At 58.5% G+C, this 14,748-nt stretch overlaps 1 protein-coding gene across 6 annotated transcripts in view; it reads right to left on the reverse strand.

The window, feature by feature from the left end:
- Positions 1–6,173, reverse strand: part of SGIP1 (SH3GL interacting endocytic adaptor 1) — a 34,681-nt gene extending 28,508 nt beyond the window's left edge. For 3 of the 6 annotated variants that reach the window (XM_032192109.1, XM_032192108.1, XM_032192106.1), the window contains exon 1: positions 5,558–5,697. In XM_032192109.1, coding sequence (XP_032048000.1) covers positions 5,558–5,567 — 10 coding nt within the window. In that variant the 5' untranslated portion in view covers positions 5,568–5,697. The other 3 variants (XM_032192103.1, XM_032192104.1, XM_032192105.1) reach the window with 3 other exon arrangements.
- Positions 6,174–14,748: the final 8,575 nt, after the last annotated feature.

The following is a 14,748-nucleotide window of genomic DNA, read 5'->3' on the forward strand; positions in this document are numbered from 1 at the left end:
GACAAAGACCAGCGCCATCCTTTCCTGGCCGTGACACTGACCTTACACCCACCCCATAACTCCTGAGACCAAGGCCACCCCGCTGCAGACACGCGTGACCCTCCACAACATCTCATCCCCAGTTGGCCACCAGATTTGGGTTGTGGGGCTGCGACCCCGTGCCAGGGGAGGAACCTGCTCAGGACAGGGCTTTGGGCACCAAGGCTAACAGAATCGGCCCGTGAAGACGAAAAGCTCAAGCGTGAGACATGAATGACCAAAATCCTTGAGAATTAAGGCAGTTAAAGTTTAAGAGACTGTAGAATTAGACTGGTTTGGGCTGGAAGGGACCTCTCAGACCCTGGCCTCCTTTGGAGCTGCTCCAACAGCTCCACGTCCTCGTGCTGGGGGTCCAGGGCTGAGCACAGGCTCCAGGTGGGGTCTGACAAGAGCAGAGGGCAGCGATCCCCTCCTCACCCTGCTGCTGCTGCCTGGGATGCCTGCAGCTATACACACACATTACCTACGATTATGTGAATATATCCTATTAATGTTATATAGCATATAAATGATAAATAACCATTAACGTGCATACGTAAAAGATGAAGATTTACACCCAAAACCGAGCACAGCGTGGCACTCCCATTAACTGCCTCATCCCTCCCGTGCTCTGCCATCAAACACGCAGCTTTTAAGGAGCTATTTACTAAAAATAAGCAGAGGAGACCTGACCCAAACGAGGCTGCATTGCCAGGCACCTCACACAACAACCAAGCCTCTTCCCAGCAGCTGCTGCCCCACGGAGGAGCGGTGCTACGGGAGGGAGATCGAGGTCCCGGGTGGAAGGAGCTGTGCAAACAGAGCACCAGTGGCCTTATTATTAGTCACACTGGCTTCTTCATCTTCTGTGCTGGAGCTAAAGCCAGGCCAGCACCCCACTAAATTCAGGAAGCCATACTACATCCCTGAAATCACCCCCTTACAGGTTTGGGAAGGCACCCTCGGGGGGCTAGAAGTGCCCCAGATGAGCCCATTTCAGGCATATTTACCAACAGAACTGGCTCCCAGAAAACCCCAGTGACAAGGCCATGAAAAAAAAGCCACCATAAAAAAAAAAAAAAAACAACTCCCAGATAAGCTTGTTTATGAGGCTTACAGCATCTGAGGTAGGGGCAGGATTTAGGATGAAGCCCACCCATCTGAAGTGTCCATGCGATGGAGGTGCTTTAAGGCACGCACAGAAGAAATGCCCACTGACACGCACACGCTTGAAAGCCTGGCACCCATCTATTATTAATTAGCTCTAATAACTGGGTGCATCCTGGATGGTTTCTCCTTCAGGTCCTGCAGATCTGGCTCTAGAGAGGAGCGCCGCACACAGCGGGATGCGCCCCACTGCTGCACAGCCCCCCTGGCACCGTGCCCCCTGCCCTCCCACCCCATCCCACGCTCCTGATGCCCACCCCGAGCACGTCTGCTCAATTCCCTGTGGCCTGGAGGTGGGAGGCTTTAGGAAATAGCCCACCCTCCATTCCTTCAAAAACTCTCCAAAAAAAAAAAAAAACCACAGGAAAACATGCACAAAAACTAGACAAAATCCCCCCAAATGACCAAGAAGTGCCAGGGGTGCACAGAAGTGCTCGGAAATGTGAGAGCCCAGCCAGCAACTTGCCATTGGAGAGTTTGAAAAATCATAATTATTGTGCTAAGAAAAACGTGCCAAAGTCAGGGGGCTTCTCCGAGGCTGGCATGGATAAGGAACAGAGCCGCGATAAGATGGGCTGGCTGCAAAGTGTGATTTCCCCTGTACTGGTTCCTAACACCACCAATATATTCATGTTTTCGGTGTTTGCTCTGGTAGCAGGCAGGTTAAGTCCCCCTGGGGTTGTTGGGGTTTTACCAGCACGTGGCTGTGCCCAGCCCTGGTGCTCCCACGTGGTGCTGGATCCCGCGGCACCCGGAGGGCTTTCCTTCCTTCGCAGCCTCCCCCTGCACAGTTAGCAGCTGTGAAACCCAAAACCCCTAAAACCAACCCCAAAGTTAAAGACGGGCCATCCTGCGGGGCTGACCATGGGGGAGCAGCATCTGCAGGCATTCTGCAGGCCTTCCTCCTCTGCCAGGGCACCAATAAAGAAAAAAAAAAAAAAAACCACAAAAGCCCCCAGGATCCTCAGCCCTTAACTGAGCTCCCACACCACCCACAGCTTGGGCACAGGCACCCAAGGAGGTGCCTCTTGCTCACCCTGAGCTGCTTAAGACCCTGGGGTGAGGACTCAAGAGGGGCATGCATCTGATTTAACCTTTTTTTTTTTTTTAAAGCATCTTTAAAGTTTTCACACTGCCAGTGCACCAGGCAGTGGTTTTGCCCCAGCAGAGACTCTGATTGCTGCGTTGGGCACCAGAGATACCCGGGGCACATTTTAAAGCAGGACCCACCAAATGGACGCTTTGCAAACCTGCATCACATGCACTTATTGAGTTTGGCTTTACTTTCTACCCTTTCCACCCAAAAAGCCTCATCTATGGAAATCCCGGTATCCCTCATGGCCAATACTGGGAAGTATTTCCAGGCTTAACCCAAACTTTCCCCAACTCCCAGGGTTTGGGTAGGGTTTTGTTGTGTTTCGGAGCCAGATCCCTTCATCCCCTCCTTCCTTTACTAAGACCTATTGAGAAACACGCTGCCAGAGGTGGGAAACCCAAACCAGGCTGGCCAGCAAGGCTTTTATGGCCAGAGCTTGGCTGGCTTGTACAGCCGGGCCAGCAGCACCCCAGCCACCCCATACACCCCCAAATGCTCCACATGCATCCTACAAGTCCTACGAGGCCTTTCTGAGGACCCTGGGGCCCAGGAGGGGCTTGTAAGGGGGAGACCCCAGCACATCACCACAGCTTGGCCCCACGGGGCAGGGCCATCCCTGCAGGAGGCATTGCCTCCCCTGGCACAGCCGTGGCCCTTCCATCTCCCCCCGTTGGAGCTTTGTGAGCGCCGCGCGGCGTCTGCGTGAGTGACGTGTTGCAGCAGTGGTTTCAAAAACTTAATTAAGCCGTATAAAATACCTTCAGTGTGTTTGAGATGCAGCAGATTAATTAAAAAAAAAAAAAGAGATCAATACACCCCTTTGTTCTCACGCACGGATGTTTGCCTCAACAACATCACCGGGTGCATTCGGGAGGTCCAGGGCCCGCAGCCACGCACACGGCGGGCTCCCCAGCACCTCTCCAGCACCAGCTCCGGCCCAAGGCCAAGTGTCAGCACCCCACATCTTTTTGCCATGGGTTATTTCCATTTTGGTGTTTCAAAGGTGAGGATTTCAGCCCCTGCTGTTGGTGGCCTCATCCCACCTGGCCAAGTGGTGCCCCGGCGCCATGCAGCACGCACCGCCCTCCTGGGACAGTGTCATCGACGTGGATTTTGGTTATACACCTTGATTTTTGAATGTGTATCGAGAAACACAGTGTTTAGAAACATAACCATGGCTTTTTCTCCCTGCCATCGGCTAGAAAATGCTCTATATTGGGTTCAGAACAAACAAACCGCAAGCCCTGCATCCCCCCAAGAGGCCAAGCGCCCCCATTCCCAAGCAGGATCCCAAACCAGCCCCAGAGCCACCCTGTACCACCAGCACAGGGGCACCAGCACGCACAGCCCCAGCGTGAAGCACTCCACAGGTCATTTCACAGAACCACTGGGGTTGGAAAAAGACCTCCAAGATCTGTCCCAACCATCCCCTTCCACCAGCATCACCCACCAAACCGTGTCCCCAAGCTCCACCATTAAATATCACCACCGAAATCCCTCCAGCCTGTTTGGCACAGGGACCTCTCGCAGCTTTCCAAGTTTCAGACCAGTTCAAAGCTTGGAGCACTAGAAACCATTCCTGTGTTAAAACAGAGCATCTCTGCAAGGTGTCAGCGCTTCAACAGGGCATCGGTCACCAAAGTCTCGCTATTCCCCAAATAGAGCTAGCTTCCAACTCTTTAAAAATTAACCAGAAGCATTAATTATTTCTTCTCACTCCATTTTCTCACTCCCATCCCAGGTTCCCATGCACATCAGACACACCAGGCAGGTAACGGGGCACTTCTCCTGCTTTTCCCAAAGGGGAGACCTTTCCACGAGGCGTGATTCCACCGCCAGCAGAGCCACCAAAAAAAAAAAAAAACACCAAAAAAAGCAGAAAACCAGACCCAACCCTTCCTCGCACACAGGCACAGCAGCAGCGAGCACACAGCACGCACTGCAGCAGGCCAGCTTTCATTTCCCTGCATTCATCCCTCCTGACACGTCGGCGCCTTCGAGAGGGGCCCTGTTAACGGCACCTTCCCCACGGCCACAAACACGTCACGTGCCACGGCTCAGGATTAAAATCTCCTAATATTGATGATCGTTAAGGCATGAATAAGGCACCGAAGGACAGCAGTGCCCGTTTCCCTCGCAGCAAGGAGTCAAGAAGCACAAGCAGCCATCCTGTGCTCACACACGGTGCTGGGTTCCCAAGGTGAGCCGAGCATCACCCACCGGCACCGAGCTCCCTTCCCGGCTGGTCTGGGCATGGCCACATGTCCCAGGCCCCCATCACCACCCAAAAAACACGTCCCCAGCCCCCACGGCCACCCATGCCTGCAGGGGCTGGATGCTGCTGTCTGGGCACATCGCACCAGGCAGGCCTCCGGCTCGGCCAAGGGGCCGTACATTAAAATAAATCACCTGCATTTTGAGCTTTTTTTTTTTTTTTTGGCCCTGAAGGCCAAGAGCTCCCCTGCTTGAAGCAAATTTAAAAAAAAATCTCCCTTCTGTGGCATCTTGCTCAGGAAGGCATAAAGGAGAGGTTTGCATACAGCCGAGACGGATGACACAGGTTAAAATCTGTGTAAGAAATGCCCGGGGGCTTTTCCCACGCACGACCAGACGCGCATTCTCCCAGCGCTCCCTGGAGCATCTGATGCCCGGAGCCCATATTTCCTCCTCGTTTCCTTTTCCATTCCAATAAGCCTCAAAGCAGTGTCCCCCCCGCCTCCCCCCCTCCTTTCCCAGAGCCTGCAGCTCCAAGCCAGCAGCACTGCATGGCAGGAATCGCCTTCAGCCCAGCATCCTCGCTCCCCGCCGGAGCGATTCACATCCACACCGCCGTGCTACGGAGGCACCGAGTCCCATCTATCGCCAACAGGCCCCTGGGCTGTGCGGGCAGATAGCATTTAAAATCATCCTCCGCATCACACCGGGGGGAACAAGCAGGTTTCCAAGCAGGGGATGAATTCCTGCTCGCCAGAGCGGCCAGCACCGGCCCCAAGCTCCCTGCCCGGCTGCTGCCCCCCAGCACGGGCACAGCGCTGTGAATAATCCCCCGGGCTCGGCATTACAGCACCCAGCAGCTTGCTGACAGCAGGCAGGGAGCTTCAGCTTAGGGGGAGGGGAGTTTTTCTTTTTTTTTTTTTTAAATCATCCTTATTTCGATTTTCTGAAAGGAAAAGGTGAAGGATGCACGCTCCCGGGTTCAACGCCTTCTCCTTCTCCCCCACCGTTGCCTTCAAAACTCCGGCGATCCCCGAAAGACATGCTCAGATCATCACCTACCTTCCATCATGGTGGCAGAATTGCATTCCTCAATTTCCAAGGAGCCTGAAAAAAATACAGGAGAATACAATCCCGGTTACCAGCTGCTTAACAGAAGCCCTGAAATCAAACGCCTCCGATCCACGGCTTGTTTAGCTGCCAGAACAAGGGGAAAAAAAAAGAAAAAAAAAAGAAAAAGCCAGTGCTAATGCCGAGGGCAGGCCATGGATGCTGCTGTGGCTGTATCACCTCCAGGATCACCGGAGGATGCTGAGAGAAAGGCAGGATGAGCCAGGCTGAGCTCCGGCGCTGCCCCCGTCCCTCCCGCCCCACATCTCGTCACATGCGCGCTGGCTCCCGAGCCCTGCCACAATGCCCCCGGGAGCGCACCAACCTATTTCCCATTTTTTTCCCCCCCACTTTCACCACCAAAAGCAGAACCCCTTCTCGTACCTCGTGACGCACTTCCCCTCCCCGTAATCCTATTGCAGCAGCTGGGGGAGCGAGATTAATTACCCGGCGCTGTCAGATTAGGAGAGCGCTCCAGCAGCGGGCGGTGGGGCTGGGCAGGGGGGAAAAAAAGCAAAATCCCCCCCATGCACCAGGGCCGCACACCCACGGCTGCTCGGCCCTCGCCTCTCCCGCAGCCACCCGAGGCAGAAATCGATGGGGCTGACGTCACGGCACCGCTCGCCCCAGCAGGGTGACAGGCAGGGATCGCTCCCCGCCGCCTGCCGGAGCATCGGGGACCTCGTCTCCCATGGGGATCAGCCAAAGCGGGGATAAGAGGTGCCGTGGAGGGCAGGAGACCACACTGCACCCTGACCCCAAGCCCCCCGGGGCCACAGAGCACCACCCGGTGCTACCACGGGGCACCATGCACTGCTGGGATTACCCCACAAAAATATAAATTTGGGATTTGCACTCAAACACCACCTCCAAAAGTTTTTTTTTTCTTTTCTTCTCCTGGTAAAAATGATGCCTTAAAAATCCTTGCACCTTGCCCTGAAGCAGACCCAGCCCCACATGCTCCCCGCTCCTATGAGGGGCTGGGGGACACAGCCCCATCCCCAGGCTGGTACCAGCACCCTGCCACACCTGGGAGGGGGACGCTGCCCCATGCCACCCCCCCAGGGTCACCCCCATTGGGAAACACAATTATAAATGCCAGCAAGGGCTGCAGATGCAAAGCCACTGGGATTTGGGGCTTGAGTGCAACCCTATGGAAAGGTCCATGGGCAGCTCCAGAGATGTTATTTAAAAATTAAAAAAAAAAAAAAAGGGGGGGGGGGGGCAAATAGCTTTAAGGAAATCCACAAATTTGCGGTACATGAATGGCAGATGTGAGGGGATGTGATGAGAATAAAAGATTGCAGTACCTGTGGGGTTGGATCGTTACCCTCTGCCTGCAGTGGGAGCTGACCCCAGCCCCTCAACCCCATAGCACCACCCTCAGGCTCCGTCCTAGCTTGAGGGTTCTCTGGGATTGCCCCTTTGAGAAGCTGGGACACCGATGGGTGCAGCATTTTTGCTGTTATAAAAATAATGAAGCACAGCTGGATGCATCCATGGGGATGCACCCTTGGGGACACCCTCACCCACCCCAGGCAGGTGCCCACAGGGTTCACCTGCCAGAGGGGGCATTTATCACCCACCATCCACCCCAGCAGCACTGGGGGTGGAAGGATGGGTGCCCAGCAGCTTTGTGAGACCTTGCTGTAACCCATGAGGGGTACAGCCCATCTAGCACTGCTCTGCTGTTCCCCAAGCCACCTCACACGGTTCCTCTGCCACCACGAGGCTCCTCGCTGCCAGTCCCCAGTCCCAGCACTCCTCCAGCACCACCCCAGTGCAGCTGGGGCAGGATCTACCCCACACCTCACTGCTCCTCCTATTTTATTAGCTCACACCACGGGCTCACCCACAGCCCTGGGGCTCCCCAGAAGGCCAAACAGCCCCAGTTTATCTGCAGAAAAGGGCACGAGCATTTTAAATAAGCAAGGGATCACAGTGGGATGGCCAGCAGACTCTCCAAAATAACATTTATCCCAAAATTCATACAGCTCTTCCAAAGCAGAGGAACCACAGCCACCCAGCACCCCAGGGTTGTCCCTGCAGGACAGTTCCTGTGGATATCCCTGTGGCAAACTTGCAGCTGTGACTTGCTGCAAACCCATCAGAGCCGAGTAACCCATAACTGAGTTATCTTTGCTCATTCCTTACTCGGGCACTGAGTTATGGCAGCCTCCACACTGTGCTGGCGTACAGGAGTGCCAGAAAGAAACCCATGGCTTATTGTGCAGCGTAACGTGGCACCTGTGGGGTCCCATGGGACACCTGGCCCAGAGGCACGGAGCTGATGAAGCATCCCCGTGTCTCCCATTCCCGTGTCTCCCATCCCCGTGTCTCCCATCCCTGTGTCCTCCTGTGGGCAAAGGCAGCCGCAGGGCAGGGCCCCACAGAGGACACCACAACCCTGCCCTCCCACAGCCCCTTCCCATCACCACAGGAGGAGGGAGCCAGACCCCGCTGGGTGCACAATGGGCTGCCATGTGTAAACATAAACAGGGGAAGTCAGCCTCAAAGGAGAGAATAAGGAGGCAGAAAATGAGTCACAGCAGCGCATTACTCATACCGGAGCAGTCATGCTCGCGCCGCATGTGACGGGCGATCCCGGCGCGTCCCCGCCACGGGGCAAGGTGCCCCCACGCCCCTGGGTGAAGGGATTTGCTAAATAAAGCTCAAATCCACCAGCCTCATCCCTCTCAGGGCACAGCCCCGTAAATCCCGCAGCATTAACAGCGCTAACGGGCAGCGGTGAGTCGGTGACAGGTCCACGCACCTGCCTCAACGACCCACCACACGAAGCCTAATGGGGCATTTCACTGAAAACAAGCCCATGGGCTTCTCTGTGCCAGGTGGGGACACAGCTGAAGAAGCCAAACAGCCTGGGAAGCACTAATTAGGATTTGGGATCTCTCATTAATTAGGCTTTTGGGCTCTGACACCAGGCCCTGTGCCTCCTCTGCCCATTGCGCAGGGTAGGCCGCACGCAGGGCTGTGGTCAGGAGCCATTGCACGCAGGCTGCCTCATCAGGATTTAGAGACTGTGAACATTTGTGCCTCGCTGCGAGGCAGCTGAAAAATACCAAAGCCTTTTATAGGCTGCCATTTGGGCTTTGATACGGTGACATTTTCAGGCTGCTTGCACCAAATGCCTCCTCCCAGCGTGACAAGGGGGGAGGCTGAAACACTGCCTCACTGGGAGAGCCTCAAGGGGCATGGGGACAGGTTTGGTGGTGGCCGGGTGCTTCCAAAAAGATGGGGCACCCGAGCACATCATGTGGGGCTGGAAGAGGCCATAACACCGAGATGCTACTGGGCTTGACCTCACACATTGCATTCTCTGCAGCCAGCACTCCACATCCTCAGCAGGATTGCCATGTTGCTCCTTGTGTTGAGCAGCTCCACACCCAACAAGGAGGAGGACTGTTACCATCTGCTCTGCTGGTTTTTGCCCCATTCATCCCATTCTGCCCCCACAAAAAGAGCTGCTGGGCCCTTCCCAGCCCAGTGAGCAAGGAGAGGAGCTCAGGAGCAAGCCCTCACTGTGCCCTAGCACCAACTGCAGCCCTTTGGGGGAATACAGGCCAGTGTGGTGCTGCTCCCCCACAGCAGCGGAGAAGCTGTGTTTGCCATACACTTCAACAGAGCTTCACTGCTTGAGGCTCTGAAACCACAGCCCAATATGCAGGGCCCCAGCCCCCCGGCCCCGCCAGCCCCCGCACCCTCTGCTCGCTGCCTCCTGCCCCGGCTGGCACCCGGCCCCACTGCACACGTGGGGAACCAGCCCCACGGGTTGCACAGCCGCACCCTGCCCACGCCAGGGCCCTGCAAGCACTCCTTGTGCTGCTGAGGAGCCCCCAAAACACCCTGAGCACTGCAAAGCATCCCTTTCACCCCCAGCACAGGCTGGGGATGGTGGCAGCAGCACCCCACGGGGCTCCGATGGGCTCCCCGCTCCAGCACCACCCATCACAAGCATTGCACGACCAAGATCAGCTCACAACCAACACGACATGCCAGGGCACCCACCGAGCAGACGGCCGCATCCATCCCCATGCACCGGCAGCACCCACAGTGCCCATTTGGCCAGCAGCTCCGTGCCAGGCAGCAGCAGTACCGGGGTGCAGAGCTCCAGGAGCAATTGAATGCTGCCAGAGCAGCCTCTGCCTTATTTAATGGCTCTCATGCACACGGAGGTAATTAGGCTGTGCCCTGGGGCGCTGGAGCACCACGGGAGCCCCGTGCACACCCTGCCAGCAGCTCCCACGGCCACAGATCGAGCACACATTTACCAGCAGCACCAAGCTCCCGGCCAGCACTCACCTGCCTTGTGCCCCCGCTCAGTTTTGCCCCCACTCGTGAGGAGGCCAAACCCTGCAGGTGGGCTCCCCAGCTTAAATCCTGCCCGGGCCCGATGGGATGAGGCGCAGCTGCGGCCCCACAGCCGCGGGGGATGCTCCTGCCCTGCCCCAGCCCTGCCCATGGCGCTGAGCAGGGCTGGAGCCAGAGCCACAGCCCCACAGCCCCCGGGTGGCACAGGCCTGGCAGCGAGGCTGTTGTGCCTTTTTTTTTTTTTTGGTTAGAAAGAAGGTATTCAGGAACATGGAAAAAAAAAATCCCCATGTGAATGATGGGTGTGTGTTTTCACAGACGGCAGCGCCGCCCCACAGCACACGTGTGTGTGCTCCTGAGCGTTGCCCAGCCTGTTTCGGGGCGGTATCGCCGCCAGCATCAGCCCGGGTGTGATTTGGGATGGAAGGCACCCTCCCCGTGTGCCCCACGTCGTGCTGAGCAGCCCCGGCAGCAGGGGGAGCGGGGATGAGCCCAGGCAGTGCCTGGCCCCCGGGAACCCAACAGCCCCATTTCATGCATTTCTGCCCCAAGAAACACCACATTTGAAACGCTGCACGCCAAGGTGAGAAGCAGAGGCTCAGCAGCACGCAAGGGGTTGGGTTTTAAATCCAATGTAAAACCTACAGGAACAGCATTTTGAAGGGAATTTGAAGAAACTTCATGTATTTGGGCGCTGCTCCCCAGCCCCATGAGAGGCTGGAAGTGCTGCCCCGTGCCCTGGACACAGCTGCGCCCATGCCCACGGGCAGGCACCGCTGCCAGCACCAACAGCCCGCGCTAAAAGCTTCTGACAGTTGCCTGCCTCGGGCTGTTTTCTTTATTCTTTTTCTTTTTCTTTCTTTCTTTTTTTTTTTTTTCAGGAAGGTTTCCACCGAAATAGCTCAGCTGAGCCTAAAGAATGAGGTTATGGAAAAAATACGTATCTGAACAGCGTTGAAAATATTCGTGCTGCAAAAGCCTCCTGCCTCTGCTCCTGGGGCGTGCTGGGGGGATGTCGGGGCTGCCCTGCGTTTCACTGCGGACGGGTCCCCGTGGGTGACAGCGAGGGAGGTGACAGCCCTGGTCCTGTGTCTCCTGCACCCGGCGTCAGCTGAGAGGAGCGCAGGTGCCCGCGGATGTGCTCCAGGTGATTGCACCCCCAGCCACCAGTAACATGGCCTGAATTTCCAGGGAAGAAACATTTACCCCTCCCTTGTAAAAACAAGATTTTTCTGCAATATCTGCCTATTAAGACCTTATAAAAAAGTGTCAGAGCTGAAGGTGGTGCCTGTTGGCGGGGAGGAAGAGGAGGCTGGAGAAAAATAAGCAGGGCTGCGCTTGTGCAATGGGGTGAAAGGGTTCTGTTGGGCGCGACTGGCTGCGCTTGCACATGGCTGAATGAAGCCCTGAGCTCCTTCGGAGCGAGCAGGAGCGGTGCTGGGAGCGGGAGAGAGCAGGGAACAGGAGGGGCTGTGCGGGGAAACGGCTGTGCAAAGGGGCAAAAAAAGTGACGGTTCCCAAAATGAACTCCCTGGGGATGGAAGCAGCCGCCAGCTGGGTGCAGGATCCAGCTGTGGGCATTGGATCCAGCTGTGCTTGGGATCCAGCTGTGTTTGGGATCCAGCTGTGCTCGAGCTCCAGCCACACAGGATCCAGCTGTGCACGGCCCCATCTGTGCACCCCTCCTGCAGCACAGGCCCCAGCTGCGCGCTCCTCCACCTGCGCATGGCCCCGGCCTTGCGGGACCTCAGCGGGGGCACGGCTCCAGCTGCTTGGGGCCCTCTCCAGCTCCATCTGTGCTGACCCCACTGTACACATCCCAGCCGTCCGTCCCCACCGCGGGTGTCCCCGCTGCATGTGTGGTGGCTGGGGCTCGGCAGATGGAGCTGTGCAGCTGCGCACGGCCGCGCGGGCAGGCCGGGGCTGGCTGCGGGGCTGCAGCGGGCTGAGCCCTGGCTGCCACGGCTGCTGCGTGGGTGCAGGAGCAGGGTGCGGGAGCGCCGGGGGCGGCTCTGCCCACGCTTGGCACAAACGTGGGGCTGCAGCGCGGCGGGGCCCCCGCCTCTGTCCCGCGGGGCTGCGGTGGGACGCAGGCGGAGCTGCGTGGGGGGCACCCAAGCCGTGGCACGTTGCGCCCCGAGGGGCGGCGAGGGCGTTCAGGCTCCAGCAGTGGGGTGGGGGGACATGGGGACACTGTGGGTTTGTGTCCTGCTGCCCGTGCTGTGCCCCCCCCCTGTTGGCACATCCCTGCGGCTGTGTACGCCTGGGCTGATGGTAACAGTCCTGGTGTGAAGGGAGCAAGGGGACGGCAGCCCTGGTGTGCATGGGGAGCCCCGTGCTGTGCCCACGGGTCCTGTTCCTGCATGCAGGGAATGTCCTCAGGCTGGTCCCGGGGCTCAGCCCCCCACCAGCACCGCTGCAGAGCCCTAAAATGGGGCCAAACTGTGGCTGGGGGGAGCAGCACGGCCCGGCACACCCTGCCTGAGCATGGGCAGCATTTGGTCCCTCATGCACCACGGCCAGCTGGGCACGGCACGAGTCCTGGTGCTGCCACCGATACGTTTTGGGATGGGAAACACCAACACGGGCGGCTTCCTGGCCAAATCTTCTCCAGGCAGGCAGATGGGGATGTCCCATGTGGGCCAGAGGGGTGCCGGCATCTCAGCAGGTGCCAAAACAGCATCAGAGGGACCCAGAACAGGGACTTGTGTGGGTGACAGCAGAGCCAGGATGCCCTCGGTCACCGTGTGGTCGCAGCCCTGTGCTCAGCCCCGTGCCAGCACCACCTCCCTGGCACCGAGGCTCGTTGCCACCGGGCTTGGTTCCAGCGCCGCGGGCACGATAAAATCTGGGCTTTGTGCACCAGCCCCGAGCATCTTCCTGTTTGTGAGTGCGAGACCATCAGCGCTTGGGGTTTTCATTTCTTTTTTTTTTTTTTTTTTTTAATCTGTAGGATTTTTAGCTGAGCACTAAGCCAGTGGCACCTCAATCACCAAAATCCTTGTGGCCAGCAAAGCGCCTCCAGCTCTCGGCGTCGTTTGCAGGTCCCCGGGGCTGAGTCCTGCCCTGCCAGCTGCTCCCGTCCCGCCGGGGAGGACACGGCGCCACGGAGCTCGGGGCCCCGAGGCAACCTGCCGGCCCCAAGGCAACCTGGGCATGGCCTAAACACAACCAGAAGAGGATGGAGGCCGAGCAGCCACTGCAAGGGAAGCACACTCCTGGAGGTGGTCCTGCTGCTTGCTCATGGTGGGGGCAACTGCCCAGCGCCCTGCAGCTGGGGGCCTCGGTGCAGGGACCGTGTTCCTGTCCCTTGTCCCTTGGTGAGGGGCAGCCCTGATGGTGTGGCACGATCCTGCAGCTGCCCTTACCCAGACAAGAGAACCACGGCCTCTGAGCCTCTCCTTCAGAAGAAACCCAAGGTTTTTTTGACACTTTTCAGGGGGTGCACACCTTGCGTGGCTCGGGGTGATGGGCGCTGGGTGCTGAAGGAAACTGCAGGAGCTGCAGTGGTGCAGCAGGAGTTGGGGCAGGGGGACGGCAAAGCACAGCCAGCACGCAGCCTCGTCCCCCGAGGAAAGGAGGCTGAGTGAGCTACCAAGCAAGCCCGCACCTAAACTGGGATTTCCCACCCCCAAAATGGGAGGATTTGGGTTATTCAGCAGCAGAGCTGCCGGCAGGGCGCTTGCTGCTGCTGAGGAGGAGAGAGAGGAGGCTCCTATCTCAGCGCAGAGCACCGCCACGCCGCATGCGTTCACGGTAAAGCTGCTGCCTGGCAGAAATGGGTCACTGGGAAGGAAAAAAAAATGAAGGCTGGAGGGGGGCAGAGCCGGGTGGGAGGGTGCCACGCAGAGCGGCCGCACCCCGTTCTTCCCGGCCCCCTTGGCAGATTGTTTTTCCCTTCATCCGCCCACCGTGCCTGTGGTTTTGGGGGATCACCTGCACTCGCAGCTCCTTGCTTTCTGCCCTGGGATGGGTTCCCGGCCCCACAACCCGCTCCCCACCTCCGCACGTCCCGGGAGCAGGCACGCAGCTCCCGGTGCTGCGGGGCAGAGCCGTGCGCGTGGCTGGCCGAGCGCGCCCGCAGCGGGGTAGGTGCAAACCGTGCGCATGGGCACAGCCAGCGGAACAGGGAAATTTGTACCAGCCCTGCCACGAAGGCGTTCAGTAGTGGTTGGGATCCTGGCGAGCCGCGGCACCAAGCACCCTGGAGGCGCCGCTGCGGGGCAGGATGCGGCCCCGAGCTCGGCGGCGTACGTGCGCGCTCAGCTTTCGCGCCTCTCGCCAACCTGGAGGTCAGCTGCCATCGAAGCCCGCTTACAGCTGGGCCCGGGAGGCTTTGATGGAGGCTGGTTGTTAATTGCCGCTGCCATTAAGTGCTGTGTGGGAAGGAAGACGCGGCATCGGGGATCTGCGCTTTCAAGTGGCTTCGTTTCGGAGCCAGGAAGTCTGGGGAGAGCCCGGGGGAGTCCACGCCGCGCCGGCAGCCGGAGCACCTCGCCGCGCCGACGCAGGATCGGCCCCAAGCGCCGCGGGCACCTCGTGCAGCGCCCGCAGCGAGGGCGGCCCCGGGGGCCCAGCCCGGCCGTGCGTCACGGCCGGAGCGCGGCGCTGCCCGGGCTGTCCCTCCCGCACGCTGGCAGGATGTGTTTTTACTGGAAAGTCGGTTGTTTTGGGTTAGGCCAGGACATGAAAGCAGCCCACGGGCTCTGGTGCGCCGCCGGCCGCGGCCATCGCCTTCCTGTCTGCTGCGCCTTCCTGTCGCCAGCGCCGCGGCCCTGCTGAGGCTCAGGAGCAGCGCCCGGAGAGCCGCCCGT

Source organism: Aythya fuligula, chromosome 8, assembly GCF_009819795.1.
Source record: "Aythya fuligula isolate bAytFul2 chromosome 8, bAytFul2.pri, whole genome shotgun sequence".
Taxonomy (NCBI): Eukaryota; Metazoa; Chordata; class Aves; order Anseriformes; family Anatidae; genus Aythya; species Aythya fuligula.